The following is a 14,703-nucleotide window of genomic DNA, read 5'->3' as shown; positions in this document are numbered from 1 at the left end:
AATTCCTGTACAAGCAAATGGACCCACACAGGGAATAATGGAATTTACTGGATTAAACAAGGAAGGGCTGAAGGTTAATGCGCCAGGTTATCGTGCATTACCATGCTGCTCATCCTCGCCTTACATGGCTCTGTATGACAGGCACTGCCATCAACAACATTCCTATCATTACATTAGTGGCCTGCATATGCAATAGGCAAAATTGCTTTTTCAAAGAGGTTTTTCTGCATAGCATCAATCACTCAATTCAGTTTATTTGAAATCACAGTGTCTGCTCTCATGCTTTAATCTCTCAAATGTAACACCCTAAGCTGTCAACAGATATCTGGGCCATATTCACAAGTAAGCATGCTTACTAGCAGCGTTAGATATATCAGACGTTTGGAGAGAGCAAGTCTATTAGGGATTGTACAATAACAGGTGGCTCTTTGGGCGAGCTTCCAGAGCACTCAGGTGCAAGTCATGCCCAAAGGATAGACAGGACGACAATCTGAAGGCTGTTTTTATAATATGGTTGCTATTTAGTATATAGAACAAAGCTAAATTATAATCTTGAAGTAAACAATAATTATCATGTTGCTTTTAGCTATTAGTATTATTTTATATCTCTAATTCGCCTCAATAAACATTGCTTTTAGCTTCACAAAAATGTCATATCATTTTAATATTAATAAATTTTTCAGCAGTTTTTCTATCATTACATGTACTTGTCATCATTGGGTGATTTTGCTTTTGAGCACTGTCTCAGAAAGGTGTGATCAGTGATGACTTCAGTCATTCAGGCATGTTTGATTCAAGCAGCTCAGGAGAGCTTAGCTGTACACCACATCATGCAGCCTCCGGCCGTGTTTTTCCTGTCACATAACAGGCCTAGTCTACCAGACATGAAGGACCACCTGAAACACCAATAACTGCCCTTGGAACTAGAAATGCGCTGATTGGTCACCATTTATCAGCAATTCTCCAAATAATTACAGTAAATGTTTTTATAAATACTTTTAATACTTTGGTACAGTTTATTTCAGATACTTAACAGATTTCATTCTAGTAGAGGGGTCGCTGATTTTTTACTTAAGACATTTTGTAACAGAATACTGGTACTTTCACTGAAATGGGTATTTTTTGGGTATTTTATGCAACACTAGCCTCAACACCTCTGTCAGCATTCATACGACTAGTCAGAGTTTGCTTATCACCACAGTATGAAATCATGTGTGTATGTGTGTATGCTTATACAATGTCAGGCCATTACAGGGGGTGTTGGCTTAGCAACTGTCACAAATACTTCACAGCCACTGAAGAGCACCATAGTGCTTATGTAAAACCCTGTGAAAAAACACAGCCAAGAAACATCCTATAAACTTTCAAAACTTAAAAGGAAAAAAATGAGTTCAGTGAGGGATAAGGGGCTGTAAGGAGTTGAATCAAAATCTGTGTCAATATCAGCAGAACCTGAAAAGGCAGAGCAGTCTCATAAGTATTATGTTTCTCTTGAGCATTTGTAGTGTGGCTACGAGAACAGTAATACTATATTAAATCATAATAACTGTAACAAGAAAAGCCTACTAGCACAAGACATGCAATCATAGTGGCCAATGTGTGACAAGTAAAAAAAAAGAGTGCGTTTGTTTTGTTTTCTTTTTACAAAAAGGTGTGTTTAGATCTCAGGATGTAAGTAAAGATCACCACAAAGGAAAGGAAACTCCCTACCACTCTAATTATGGTAGGGAGATTTGACGATTTGTATTTATAACTGAAGGCTGTCAATAACAGTGTACTGTATGTGATGAACTAGTGTATGTGATGAACCACTTGATAAAACTATCTTGTCAACTTGTCATTTTCATGGTGCTAAACACCTAGAAACACATGTGGGAAGATGTTGCCGTCTGTGTTAGAGCACTATGTAGAGGATAGAGGCTACTGTTAGAATAAAACACTGCTAACTTCATGGTCAACACTGCCACCTAGAGGACAGTGTGATGAAGCCCTAACTGATTTAGCCTCGTAGTGTGCGCAGCTTAGACAAAAGCACTTTTACTATTATGTTTAAGTAATGACACAATCTAAACCAACAATCGAAACCTTTTTTGCCCACAGAACAAGGCATTGTACACACACACATTAAGTCTAAAAAGAAATCATGAAAAAGAAAGAAATGCCCACTATTGCCACTGAAATTTAATTAAATTGACATAGATAAAGTTTTTTTTACCTCAGCAGCCGGTCCAGACTGACCCCTAGCGGAGGTAAACAGAGATAGACTCTACGTAAACTCATTCTTTCCTTTGCTTCAAAGAGTAGAGACAGAAATTAACATAAGACAAAAGGAATGACTACATTTCTTTTTTTTTTTTCAAAAATAAAGTGTATTGCACTGAAAGGCAAAATTTCTCTTATACTGTAGCTACAGCCTATTGCACCGATATGGCAGGTATGCCACCTGTATTCATTCTACAGGTGGTCTAAATCCAACATAAGTGCCTTGTCATCTGCTTCCATCCACAGCATCCCAACTCTGATTCTCTGTCCCAGGAATACTGCAATGTGCTTGCCCTAACATTGCGGTGGCATCATGAATATGTTTTTTTTTAATTCCTGCCCTGGTCCAAAAAAATAAAATAAAGTGGATTCCAGTCTCGTTCCTACCACCAGTCATCACAAAGTCACTTCCACATCTCCAGTTCACCGCTACAGAGTACTAGCAAACTATAGGCCTTTATCAAATCTGACTTTATTTCTGCCATTAATTTAAAAAAAACTTGAAAACATATGTGACCATCTGTGTAAGAATAACCTGGATGAAGATTTCCAGTCAGGATTTCAATGTCAACACAGGAACAGCTCTGATTAGATTCAATAAGGATCTTATTATATTTGCGCCCAAAGATCTGTGAAATAAAATATTGAATCAGGTTACTTGACTGGCTTAAACAAGATGGTGACGCAGACACATGCAGTGGCTTCTCTCTCCCCACTCTTACATTGTTTTGTAGGATATTTTTGTCTTTGTCACATGTAAAGCACACATACAATCACAGCCAACTTTTGCACATAAATGTGCCACAGTGTTGGAATTAGACCCCAGACTTGCCGAAAAGGTTGAGTTCTGGGGACTACTCAGACTCCCTGCTCCTCTGCCAGCCCTACAGTATGCTGCACCATCTCTCCCACAATGGAAGGGTCATAGACGATGTGCAAGAAAACAAAAAAGAGGGGTAAGCGTGGAGGAATATGGACCAGGTTACCGGCTAAGCTAAGCAACTTCAACCATGCAGACCTCTTTCCTAAGCTCCATAAACACTTTCCAACACGTAGTAACAACACACTAGGCACTGCACTGTTTACTCCACCCAGAGAGGAGCATACATAGCCCAACCCTCTTGTGCCTGGGTGACTAAGACCACATCTCTGTTATGCTAACAGACCACATCTCTATTTTGTCAATGCCAGCATACAGGCCACTGGTACAAGTAGCCAAACCAGTTCTGAAGGAAGTCTGAGTGTGGCCAGAGAGAGCTACAGAAGCCCTGCAAGACTGTTTTAGCACAACAGTTTGGAATAAGTTCAAAAAAGCTTCAAAATATCATGACTTCGCCGACATCGAGGAGTTCACAGAGACTGTCGCAGTCTAGCCACTAAGTGCATTGATGATGTAACTGAAACAGGAACCATCTGTGTTCGCACCAGCCATAAAGCATGGTTGACAGGTGAAGTCTACAAGCTACTGAGGGCAAGGAATGCTGCCTGTAGAACAGGTGACAGAGCTGCTCTTTTTCCTATACACAAACAACTGCACCTCTATCGACTTCTCTGTCTCAGGTTCACAACACCACTCTCATCAGCCTTATCCAGGATGGTAACAAGACTGCGTTCAGAGGGAGGTTATATAATTGGCTGTCTCTTGCAGCATAACAATCTCAAGCTAAACACACTCAACACAGCAGAGATGACCGTAGACTTTAGGAGAAATACCAGAACAGCTAGGCACTGGAACAGCTTCTTTCCTCAGGCCCTCTACCTCCTGAACAATGTGACAAGATCTGTCAGTCAGGTCAACATACATAAAGCCCAGCATTTGACAGTCATTTCCCAGCAGCCCATTACCAAACTGGACCATCTGGGGCTGAACACATTCATGTGCAACTGGCTTCTGGCCTTTCTCACTGCGAGACCTTAATCCGAACAACTGTACAGAACAACTGAAGTTTTCATAGACATCTTTACTATCTCAGACAGGCGGCTGTGCCCACTTGTTTTAAAAGTGCCAACATTATTTCAGTTCCCAAGAAGTCACACTCAGTCTCCCAGTCTAAAAGACTTTTGGCCTGTAGCCCTTACACCCATCGTTACAAAATGTATGGACATTTAAAGCACATTAAGAAACGGTTTACCAACGGCCAAACCGCTCCACAGAGAATTAGTTGCCACCATGCTCCATTTCAAGCTGTCACGTATGAAGAGGTAAAACACCTATGTCAGAGTCCTTTTTATGTAGTTCAGCTTAGTTCCTGGGTGTGCACCTTGCTGATGATCTGTCCTCTACCACCAACTCCATAGCAGTCATCAAAAGAGCACTAAATCGTCTTCAATCTCTCGAGAGACTTAGAAAAGCTGGACTTCCTACACCTTACTGTACCTATAGGGGCACTATTAAAAGCATTCTGACCAACAGCTTCTAAGGTAGACTGGCAATAATTTGGTATCGCGGTACTGAGACATTCAAAACGGTACTAAACTGTATTTGGATGGGACCAGGCAGAGTCAGTCCCGTCCAGATATGCACATCCCCAAGAATGTGTGCCGAGCCCCCGCCTTTTCCCTGTGCTAACTCAAGACTGCTCACTAACATATGTCAGCAATGTCTTTGTGAATTTTGCAGATGACACAACTGTGGTGGGTATCATCTCTAACAGTGATGAAAACAACTATAGGAGTGATGTGAACCCCTTAACTGCATTATGCAGTGACAACAGCCTCTGCTTGAATGTGGAGAAGATGAAGGAAATTGTGGAGAATCACAGGAGAGCTCCTAAGACAGTTCTTTTAAAATGCTACAGATCTGACAGGACTCCTTTTTCTCCAACACTCCTAGCATTTTCATTGGCTCCCTGTACAAATTAGGACACATTCAAAACCTTACACTATACTTCCTTATCTTCCCAACTGATGGTTCACTCTCTCAGCGCTGGTCTACAGTGGGGTGCGTAAGTTTGGGCAACCTTCCTTCCTAATATGCCAAATAGGAAATATATAAATAGGAAACACACACTATGAATATGAGAAGTGAAATGAAGTTTATAGGATTTACAGAAAGTGTGCAATAATTCCTTAAACAAAATTAGGCAGGTGCATACATTTGGGCACTGTTGACATTTAATTGATTCCAAAACCTTTATAAGTAATTATTGGAACTCATATTGGCTTTTTAAGGTCAGTGACCCCTGACCTCCATACACCAGTGAATCCAATTATGGGAAAAAATATTTAAGGGCGATTTTAAGTTTCCCTCCTCTTTGAATGTTCTCTAAAGAGTAGCAACATGGGGATCTCAAAACAACTCCTAAATGAGCTGAAAACAAAGACTGTTCACCATCGTTGTTTAGGGGAAGGATACAGAAAGCTGTGCAGAAGTAGTAGGAGCCTTCCCATTGATGGCTCTGTCTGCTGGACCCCTCGGAGAACTGGCTATCTCCCTAAGTTCCTCATACTTAGCCACATACACATACATGTAGGGCCGGGGGTGGGGTCTTTCACTGGGGCCTAGGGCTGAGGCCAGTTGTGGCCTCGCCCACTGGCCCTGGTGGAGAGATCACCACCCAGTTTTAACTGCAAAAAGACATTTAGGGTAAGAGGGGGGACTGTCCGGACACACCGTCAGCCAGCGATTGTGCTCCTGGAGGTGTCACCCACCTTCAGAGCACTTTAGTTCCACACACTCACGTCCAAGCTGGGTTGCAGGGTTCTGGGGTACTTTTTCTGCTGCCCTCTGCCTCCCCCGGCTTGGGGGGTTGGGCGGGGCTCGGGAGGAGCTGCGGTCCCTGCCTGGGGCCACATGGACGGCAGGCCGGAGACCTACCCTCCCCACGAATGTGATCAAGCAAATGGTGTGGGTGCGGGAATGTATCTGAGAGTGCATTGGTTCACGTATGATTGACTAGTTTGTTGTGAGAGAGTTTATAGTGTGTATGTGTTGATGTGATGATGTGTGTTGCACATGTGGGTGGGTGTATGCGTCTGTGTTTATGTGAGTTTGTATGCGTGTGGTGCGGTTGGAGTGTGGGGGGTCCGGCTTTCCGCCCGGGGTACGATGATCGTCTGCCTGGGTGGTCTCTTTTCTGCTGACCCCCACCAATTGCTGGCCTTGTGCTGCAGCCCGGTGTGGTGCCAGGGGATGAGGTCGGGCCGATGGGGTCGGCCCCGCTCCGCTCGTGTAGGGGTGGTGGACTGGGGGCGGGCCCCACTCTGGGCGCGGGGGCATCTTCTGGCGGGCTCCCTATGGACCGTGGGTCCTCGGGCTCCACTCTTTCAGGCCGACCCTCCCGCCGGGGGGAGTGTTTGCCCCTGGTTCTCATGGGGCGAACAGCGTTGACCCACGGTGGCCCACTCTGACCTCGGGTGCTGTCTCTGTGGCTGCTGCAGCTCTGCCTGGGGGGCTCTGTGTGGGCGGCTTGGGTCGCAACACCTGCCCTCCTGGAACTGAAGGTGTGTGGGCTCCCTGGCTGCTAGGATTCCTTCCTCTGCTGGCAGGATGGGCGTAGTGGCCGAGCCCCTCACATTACCCTGGCTTCCACAAGTGGCATTGTTCATGCATCAGCGTCTGCCTCACCCTTTGGGTGAATAATATCAAGCTACAGCCTTACTAACCTTGTAGTGGGACACTTTCCAAATCCAACTGTAAGTATTATTGATACTTATCACTACCAATATCAATAATGTGTGAATATGGAATTTGTGGTGTTCTATGTCATGACTTTTATTAAGTAGTATGGGATATGTATAACAATGCACATATGTATGTATATGATATGTATATGTTTGTATGAGTATGTGCACATACCTTAACACTATTATTGGTATTAGTATTAATCTCCAAGGTAAACCACAGTACAACAGTTGTTTAGTTATGAATGTGTTAGCCTAAGGTACATCCCTGCTTCTTATTTATTTTGCTCCGATGATTTGCTTAACAGATTTGCTTGGTTTCAGCAGCTGGTTGCACCCCCCACAACTGTGTTGTGTTGCAAGCGTAGTTGCTAATTAGTCATGTCTGTACAGTAAGCGCTGCTTATCTGTTCAGTTACCTGCTTGTGTAAAATAGCCAGTATATCTGTAGGACCAATACAATAATACAATTTACACTAAATGTAACATTGTCTTTTTCTATACTGTAGGTGGGCACATCCCAGTTGGGGGTGTCAAACAGAGAAATCACTGCAGACTGTTGGTACACAGACATCTGAGCACTAATTTGTCTCATAACTTTCTCAGATCCTGCCAGAATCAGAAACGTTAGAGAAGGCTGTGACCTACAATAAAGCAATTTTTTAAATAAAATTATGTCAGAGCAGCAGCACAAGCAAGACAAAAAGTGTAAAATATATTTATATTATTTCAGCTGTGCTCTCAAAAGTTTACTTATTTATATAATGTAAGCTGAAGCAGTGTTTTCTATCAACCAGAGTTTTCGTGTTATGAATATTCGAACTGCATAGGCCATTTAGCATAAGTGTTTGCATTAGCAACCGCTAGTCGCTTTACAAATTATATAAATCAAATTAAGTAAATGCGACATTACCATTGAGACACATCTTGCGCCAGTCGAAGTGTAATGACTTCAGCAGCCTCAAATCCAGCTTCAGGGTCAGATTCTGAACCAAACAAATATGCTTGGACTCTACTACCGAAAGAACTGAAGCTCTTATTTTTCTCAAAGTCCTTGTTGTGTTGTCTTCTTCTTCTGTGGAGAATTACGGTGGCTTACATGCTTAATGTTGCACTATCCTAACCCCATGACGGGTCAAAAAAAAGCATTTGCTTCCACATAGAGGTGTGATGAGGAGATTAACTTGTGACATGCCCCTAAAAACAGCTCATTCACTGAGTGTGACTGAAAACCACACATTGACAGAAACTGTATGGACGATCTACAGGGTTATATTGAATGAAAACTTACAGACACCTTATTGAGACACTGGAGTCCAATATTCTTTAGTGTAAAAAGCTGTATGATCAGTATCCTTTAAGCCTGATTCTGTCAATGGTTTTGTCCTCTAGAGGGAGCTTTTCCTTTCTATTGTTGCTAATAAGGTTTTATTCATTGTTTGAACTGTTTGAATGAGTTCGGTTGTTGTAAATGGCATAATTGCATATACAGTACATATCTTAAATGACAAATCCATTATAATCGCTTATATCCAAATGGAAAACATTTCAAAGAGGCTGCAAACATTTGTACAGTTCAGCTGAGACAAAATCAAATTTAGTGTCTGACCGCTCATCGCCTATAAACAAGATTCGAGACACTTGTTGCTTAATGCCGGCGCTGCTACTAGTACATATAGTAGTCTTCACTGGTGTGGCTGATAATCAAAAAGTGAATTACACCCTTACCACATAGTGGTGTAATTAAAGGAAAACTTAAGAATGAAGAGACACTGAGATTGCTCCATACTTTCTATTCTGAGAAATTATCATTCATTCCTCTGGTAAGACGCCTTGGGGTTCAATCCACCATTGTTTTTCATGCATACACCTACAGCCCTAATATTCAATGGCCAGACGATCTGCTCTGGATTATTAAGAAGACAGCGAGTTCTATAGTGTTAGAACAGTCGGATATTGAGGGTTACTTGTATGAACCAGAGTGCACCCCAGACGAGTTACAGTACTCAGAGTGGATGAAGCTGTCACAGCCGAAAGGTGAGGCAGCCGGCAGCAGGGACATCTGTCCACGGGGCAGCTTACAGGACCTGTGTGCAGGAGACAGCTGGTGGTCTGCACCACACGGCGATGTGAAAAACTAAATATTCCTGTGTTGACTTTCACTGTGCTGATTTCGTTGAGATGAAGTTGCAGATTCTACTGCTAGAAGCTAGAAAGTAGCTTCGGGATACCAATTGAAAAACAGTCAAATGAGCACCAAGTAATATAATTGATTGTTTATTGTTTTAGCTTGCACTGTGAATTTAAGTAAAGTTACGAGCTGCTGTTTGTGTGTTTTAAACTGTCAGGAGTAACATTAGCTTATGTTGCTAACGGCAACATAATGGCTGATAGCAACTAATTCCATATTATTACTTCATTTTGTAGGCTATATCGACTTCATCGCTGCCGATTCATCTTGGATGAATTTAGGAATTTTACCACTGACAGGGGGACGTGTCTTATGGATCATTAGTTTTCTTTGCAAGTCAAGTATGCCGCACAAGCAAGCAGCAGTCGAAAATAGCTTAAGCTTTAGTGGAACGGTACAATGAGCACAGAGTAAGCAATATATTCGACAGTTTATTGTTTTAGCTTGCTCTGTGAAGTTTGAACACAGTTACGAGCTGCTGCTTCTCATGTTGTGGACTGTTGGGGATAGCATTAGCTTACGTTGCTAACGTTAGCCTGTGTATCAGCTTGGCTAACAGCAACCCTAATACTAATAAAATATTTAATTTTATCCTTTTGTAGGTAATATCGGACAGTCGCCTATCGTCACAGAGACTCCGTAAGGGGACAACAGTCTTGCTTTGCCAGCCACTAAGCAGATGAAGAAAAGAAGAGGGGTTTGGCTAAATGAAGAATCTGTGGCTTTCTAACAACTGTCTGATTTGATTTGAAATAAAAAGCTGTTAAACTACTTAGAAACTATGTCTTTATTCAAACACGCTTATTTATATAACCGTTTGTTAAAAATGTAAAGCAATGTCTGAACGTTTGGCAGTTAGATTCAGTTGTGTTTCTTTCAGCGCAAAGACATGATGCATCTCTGCCAGACGCCAGCTCTCTGCTCTGGGTGCCGGTTCCTCACAGGCAGCCTCGTCCTCCTCCAGACGGCGTAACTCGTCTGCATTGTACTCTGGCTCAAACAACTAACAATGAATATCAGACTGTGCGTGCTGAAGTATTCATTGTCTTCTAAATAATCTACAGCAGGACCTCCAGCCATTGAATATTAGTGCTGTAAGCGTATGTAAGGAAAATAATGGCGGACTGAGCAGTTTCGCTCAGCTTCACAAGTTGTAGTCTGTGAGCCCATAGCAAATAATCCGCCAGTCTGTGCAGATGAGGAATGACTGATAACTTCTCTGCATATAAATTTTGGAGGAACCAGAGTGTCCCTTCATTCTTAAATACTACCCGACATTGTTTTGATCAACCCTCATTGAAAATCGGTGAAGTTTTACTTTAAATCTGTTAAGACAATTGTCTCCGTAGTCTCTGTGGTTCACACAAAGATACTAAGTAGAACAGAGGCTGAAAACTTAAAGACCTGTTTTACTACAAAAATTATAGAAATTACAGCGAGAGAGAGAGAGAGAGAGAGAGAGAGAGAGAGAGAGAGAGAGAGAGAGAGAGAACGTAATTCTACATAAAAACATACAAAAGATATATATTAAAAAAAATTAAATAGGACCAGTATTATACTGGCCAATGACTTACAGATACACTCCAGATCTGCATGCCATCACTGTAACCAATCATGAGGCAGAGGGAAGGTTCAGAAGCTCCACTATGCAGGTCTAGAAACTCTGGGTTACGTGCAGTGTCTGGACAAAAATAGTGAGACGTCACATTTAATTAAAAGACAAATATTTTCACTGAGAAGAAAACATATCACTTACAACTTGTCACTATATTATACACAGTACAATTTTATATGATCTATATCTACTACAAAATCTGATCTTGTATGATTTCTATTTAGTTTTATCTGAATTACTATTTAGTTAATTACATAAATACTTTTTTGTCCATTTTGTTATTGCATGGATTAGTTTTATTATTAATATGATTTCAATTGCCTTGAGGCAATGCTCTATATATTAATTTCAGAACATTTCCTGGAAGCCTATGAATGTTGCAAATAGATCAAAATCAGCAAACCGTTTAATATAAAGCAGGCAGATATATATATATTGTATATATATATATATATATATATATATATATATATATATATATATATACATACACTTATCACACCCTCATGAGCCGACTGTCAGCAGCCCCCCTCCTTGATCTGTCTGGGGAAACTGTTAAAAATGTTAATGAGGCCACCCCCGTTTTAGCACCGAAGACGCAATTCCAGGGTAAAACCAAGAGGTGGAGCTTTAGTATCTGACCTGTAGAGTTAGGGTCAATTACTGAGTATTACTCAGAGATGAGTAATACTTGTTAGGCTCCGGTCTAACAAGGTCTGCGTCAGGTGTTGGGGAACCAGAGCACCTTGGCGAGAAGTGGGCTACTGGAACAAGAAAGAAATGGCTAAGATGAGAGAACAAGGCTCTGTTGGAATGCTACTACTCAAGTAACCCTAGTCAGAGGGGTTACATGCAAAGAATGTGCGGTGAATGGGAACAGAAAAACCCACATTCAAGACTGACGGCGAAGCAACTAGTAGCTAAGTGTTCCAACATCCACAAACGGAAACTGCTATCACAACTTGAGATTGACGAGATACAACACAAATGCTACAGCAACAGGGAGCCAGGACGCCAGGTCAAAGGGGAGGTTTCACCATCTCCCCAACCGGAAATTGGGTACGAATGAGCACAGATACGCTAAGCGAGGCAGCGACTGACCTGAAAGATAAGATCATGGCGAGATTGAACAGGCAACCCCGAAGCCAACTACAACGGCTAAGTGAAGTACCATCAGAAAGTCTCATGGAAGATGTGAATGCAGCATTGAGAGCGATCCCTACCACAACAATCACAGAAACCAATGAGCTGATATACGCTTCAGCATCAGTGATCCTAGAGGTGCTTGGCTATAAGAGCAACCATGGGAGCCATGAGAAACAATACACCATGGAAACAAAGGTTGGAGGCAAAAATCAAGGCAGCTCGGAGGGAAGTGAGCCAAATGACAGAGGCCCAGAGAGGTGCAATGAAAAGACCGATGCCTAAGAGGTACAGCTAGATGACCATACCTGAAACACTCGAAACTGCCAAGCAAAGGCTACAAGCCTTGGCCAGCCGCCTAAAGAGATACACCAGAGACAACGAAGCCAGACGGATAAACCCGCTGCTCGCAACACAACCTGCGAAAGTGTACTCTCAATGGCAGGGTAATAACAGCAGAGCAGACCCACCAAGGCTGGAAACTGAACAGTACTGGAAAGGTATATGGGAGAGGGAGGCGTCACACAACAGCGATGCACAGTGGCTGGTGGATCTGAGGGAAAACTACAGCAACCTCCCTGAACAGAATCCAGTGACTATCACAGTGGCAGACATCCAACAAAGAGTCTCAGGTATGAAAAACTGGACAGCACCTGGCCCTGACATGATCCACGCCTACTAGCTAAAGAAGCTCACTGCAATCCATGAGCGCCTGGCAGCACAAATGAACCAGCTGCTAAGGGATGGGACTCACCCTGAATGGCTAACCGAAGGGCGAACGATCCTGATAATGAAGGATCCCTCAAAGGGTGCAGTCCCATCCAACTACCGGCCAATAACCTGCCTCTCCACAACATGGAAGCTCATGTCAGGCATCATCGCCACTAAGATAAGTGGGCACATGGGTCAATACATGAGTGAAGCACAGAAGGGCATTGGTAAGGACTCCAGAGGAGCCAAACACCAACTCCTGGTAGACAGAACAGTTGCCCAAGACTGCAGAGTGCGACACACCAACCTGTGCACAGCCTGGATCGACTACAAGAAAGCCTATGACTCAATGCCACACACATGGATCAATGAATGCTTGGAGCTGTACAACATCAACAGAACTCTAAGGGCCTTCATTGCAAACTCGAACCACCCTTGAAGCCAATGGGAAGCCACTTGCCCAAGTATCCATCAAATGTGGCATATACCAAGGAGATGCACTGTCCCCACTGCTGTTCTGCATAGGTCTGAACCCCCTCAGCCAAATAATAAACAACACTGGCTATGGATACCGACTCCGGAACGGGGCCACCATATGTCACCTCCTCTACATGGATGACATCAAGCTGTACGCTAAGAATGAGCGAGACAACGACTCGCTGATCCACACCACCAGGATCTACAGCTCAGACATCGGGATGTCATTTGGGCTCGAGAAATGTGGGAGGATGGTGACAAAGAGAGGCAAGGTAATCCACACAGAAGGGGTCTCACTCCCAGAAGGAACAATAGCAGACATTGAGGACTATTACAAGTACCTTGGAATACCACAGGCAAACGGCAACCTTGAACAGGCAACAAGGAATGCGGCAACAGCCAAATACCTCCAACGAGTAAGGCAAGTCCTAAGAAGCCAGCTCAATGGCAAGAACAAATCCCGGGCAATAAACAGCTACGCCCTGCCAGTGATCAGATACCCTGCGGGAATAATAAGGTGGCCAAAGGAAGAGATACAGACCACAGATGTTAAGACATAAAAGCTCCTCACCATGCATGGAGTGTTCCACCCCAAATCCAGCACCCTGAGACTGTACGCTAGCCGCAAGGAAGGAGGCCGAGGACTAGTGAGCGTGAGAGCCACTATCCGGGATGAAACATCCAAGATCCATAAGTACATCAAAGATAAGGCTCCGACCGATGACGTGCTGAGTGAATGTCTCAGGCAGTGGAGAACAGAGGATAAGATGCTGGAAGCGGGACCATCATGGGAGGACAAGCCCTTACACGGGATGTACCACCGGAACATAACTGAAGTGTCTGATCTCAACAAATCCTACCAATGGCTTGAAAGGGCCGGGCTGAGGACAGCACAGAGGCACTCATCCTTGCTGCACAGGAGCAGGCCCTGAGCACCAGAGCCATAGAAGCCCAGATCTACCACACCAGACAAGACCCAAGGTGTAGACTGTGCAAAGAGATCCAGCACATAACTGCAGGGTGTAAGATGCTGGCAGGGAAAGCATACATGGAACGCCATAACCAAGTGGCTGGAATAGTATACAGGAAAATCTGCGCGGAGTATGGACTGGAAACCCCAAGATCAAAGTGGGAAACACCTCCCAAGGTGGTAGAGAACGAGCGGCCAAGATCCTGTGGGACTTCCAGATCCAGACTGACAGAATGGTAATGGCGAACCAACCAGACATTGTGGTGGTGGACAAAGAGGAGAGCCGTAGTGGTGGATGTGGCAATACCAAGCGATGGCAACATCAGGAAAAAGGAACAATAGGAACTAGAGAAATACCAAGGGCTCAGAGAAGAACTGGAGAAGGCTTGGAAGGTGAAGGCCACAGTGGTGCCTGTGGTGATCGGAGCACTTGGGGCAGTGACCCCCAAACTGGAGGAGTGGCTAAAACAGATCCCTGGAAAAACATCCGAAATCTCAGTCCAGAAAAGTGCAGTCCTAGGAACAGCATATATATATATATATATATATATATATATATATATATATATATATATATTTAAAGTTATATACGGCTTACGATTTGCCGTTATCGATTAGTCGGTCTGCTCATTTGACTGCGCAGCGCAACAGCAGAATAACGCAGCTGCAGCCAAGCGGTAGCAAGATAAAGGCTATGCCTAATTTCTTCAT

At 43.4% G+C, this 14,703-nt stretch overlaps 1 protein-coding gene across 10 annotated transcripts in view; it reads right to left on the bottom strand.

Annotated features, from left to right (window-relative positions):
- Positions 1-14,703, bottom strand: part of bcas3 (BCAS3 microtubule associated cell migration factor) — a 286,604-nt gene that overhangs the window by 268,588 nt on the left and 3,313 nt on the right. For 9 of the 10 annotated variants that reach the window (XR_003787971.3, XM_029171342.2, XM_029171343.2 and 6 more), the window contains exon 5: positions 10,651-10,757. The exons of the other annotated variant lie outside the window; for it this stretch is intronic. Coding sequence is in view for 8 of the 9 variants with exons in the window: in XM_029171342.2 (XP_029027175.1) it covers positions 10,651-10,757 (107 nt within the window). In the remaining variant the exon portion in view is untranslated. The remainder of the gene's footprint in view (positions 1-10,650; positions 10,758-14,703) is intronic. 10 annotated transcript variants of the gene reach the window in all.

The sequence above is a fragment of the Betta splendens genome, chromosome 13 (assembly GCF_900634795.4).
Source record: "Betta splendens chromosome 13, fBetSpl5.4, whole genome shotgun sequence".
In the NCBI taxonomy this organism is placed as follows: domain Eukaryota; kingdom Metazoa; phylum Chordata; class Actinopteri; order Anabantiformes; family Osphronemidae; genus Betta; species Betta splendens.
The sequence above is the reverse complement of the archived record's forward strand: the minus strand, read 5'-3'. Positions and strand labels throughout refer to the sequence as shown.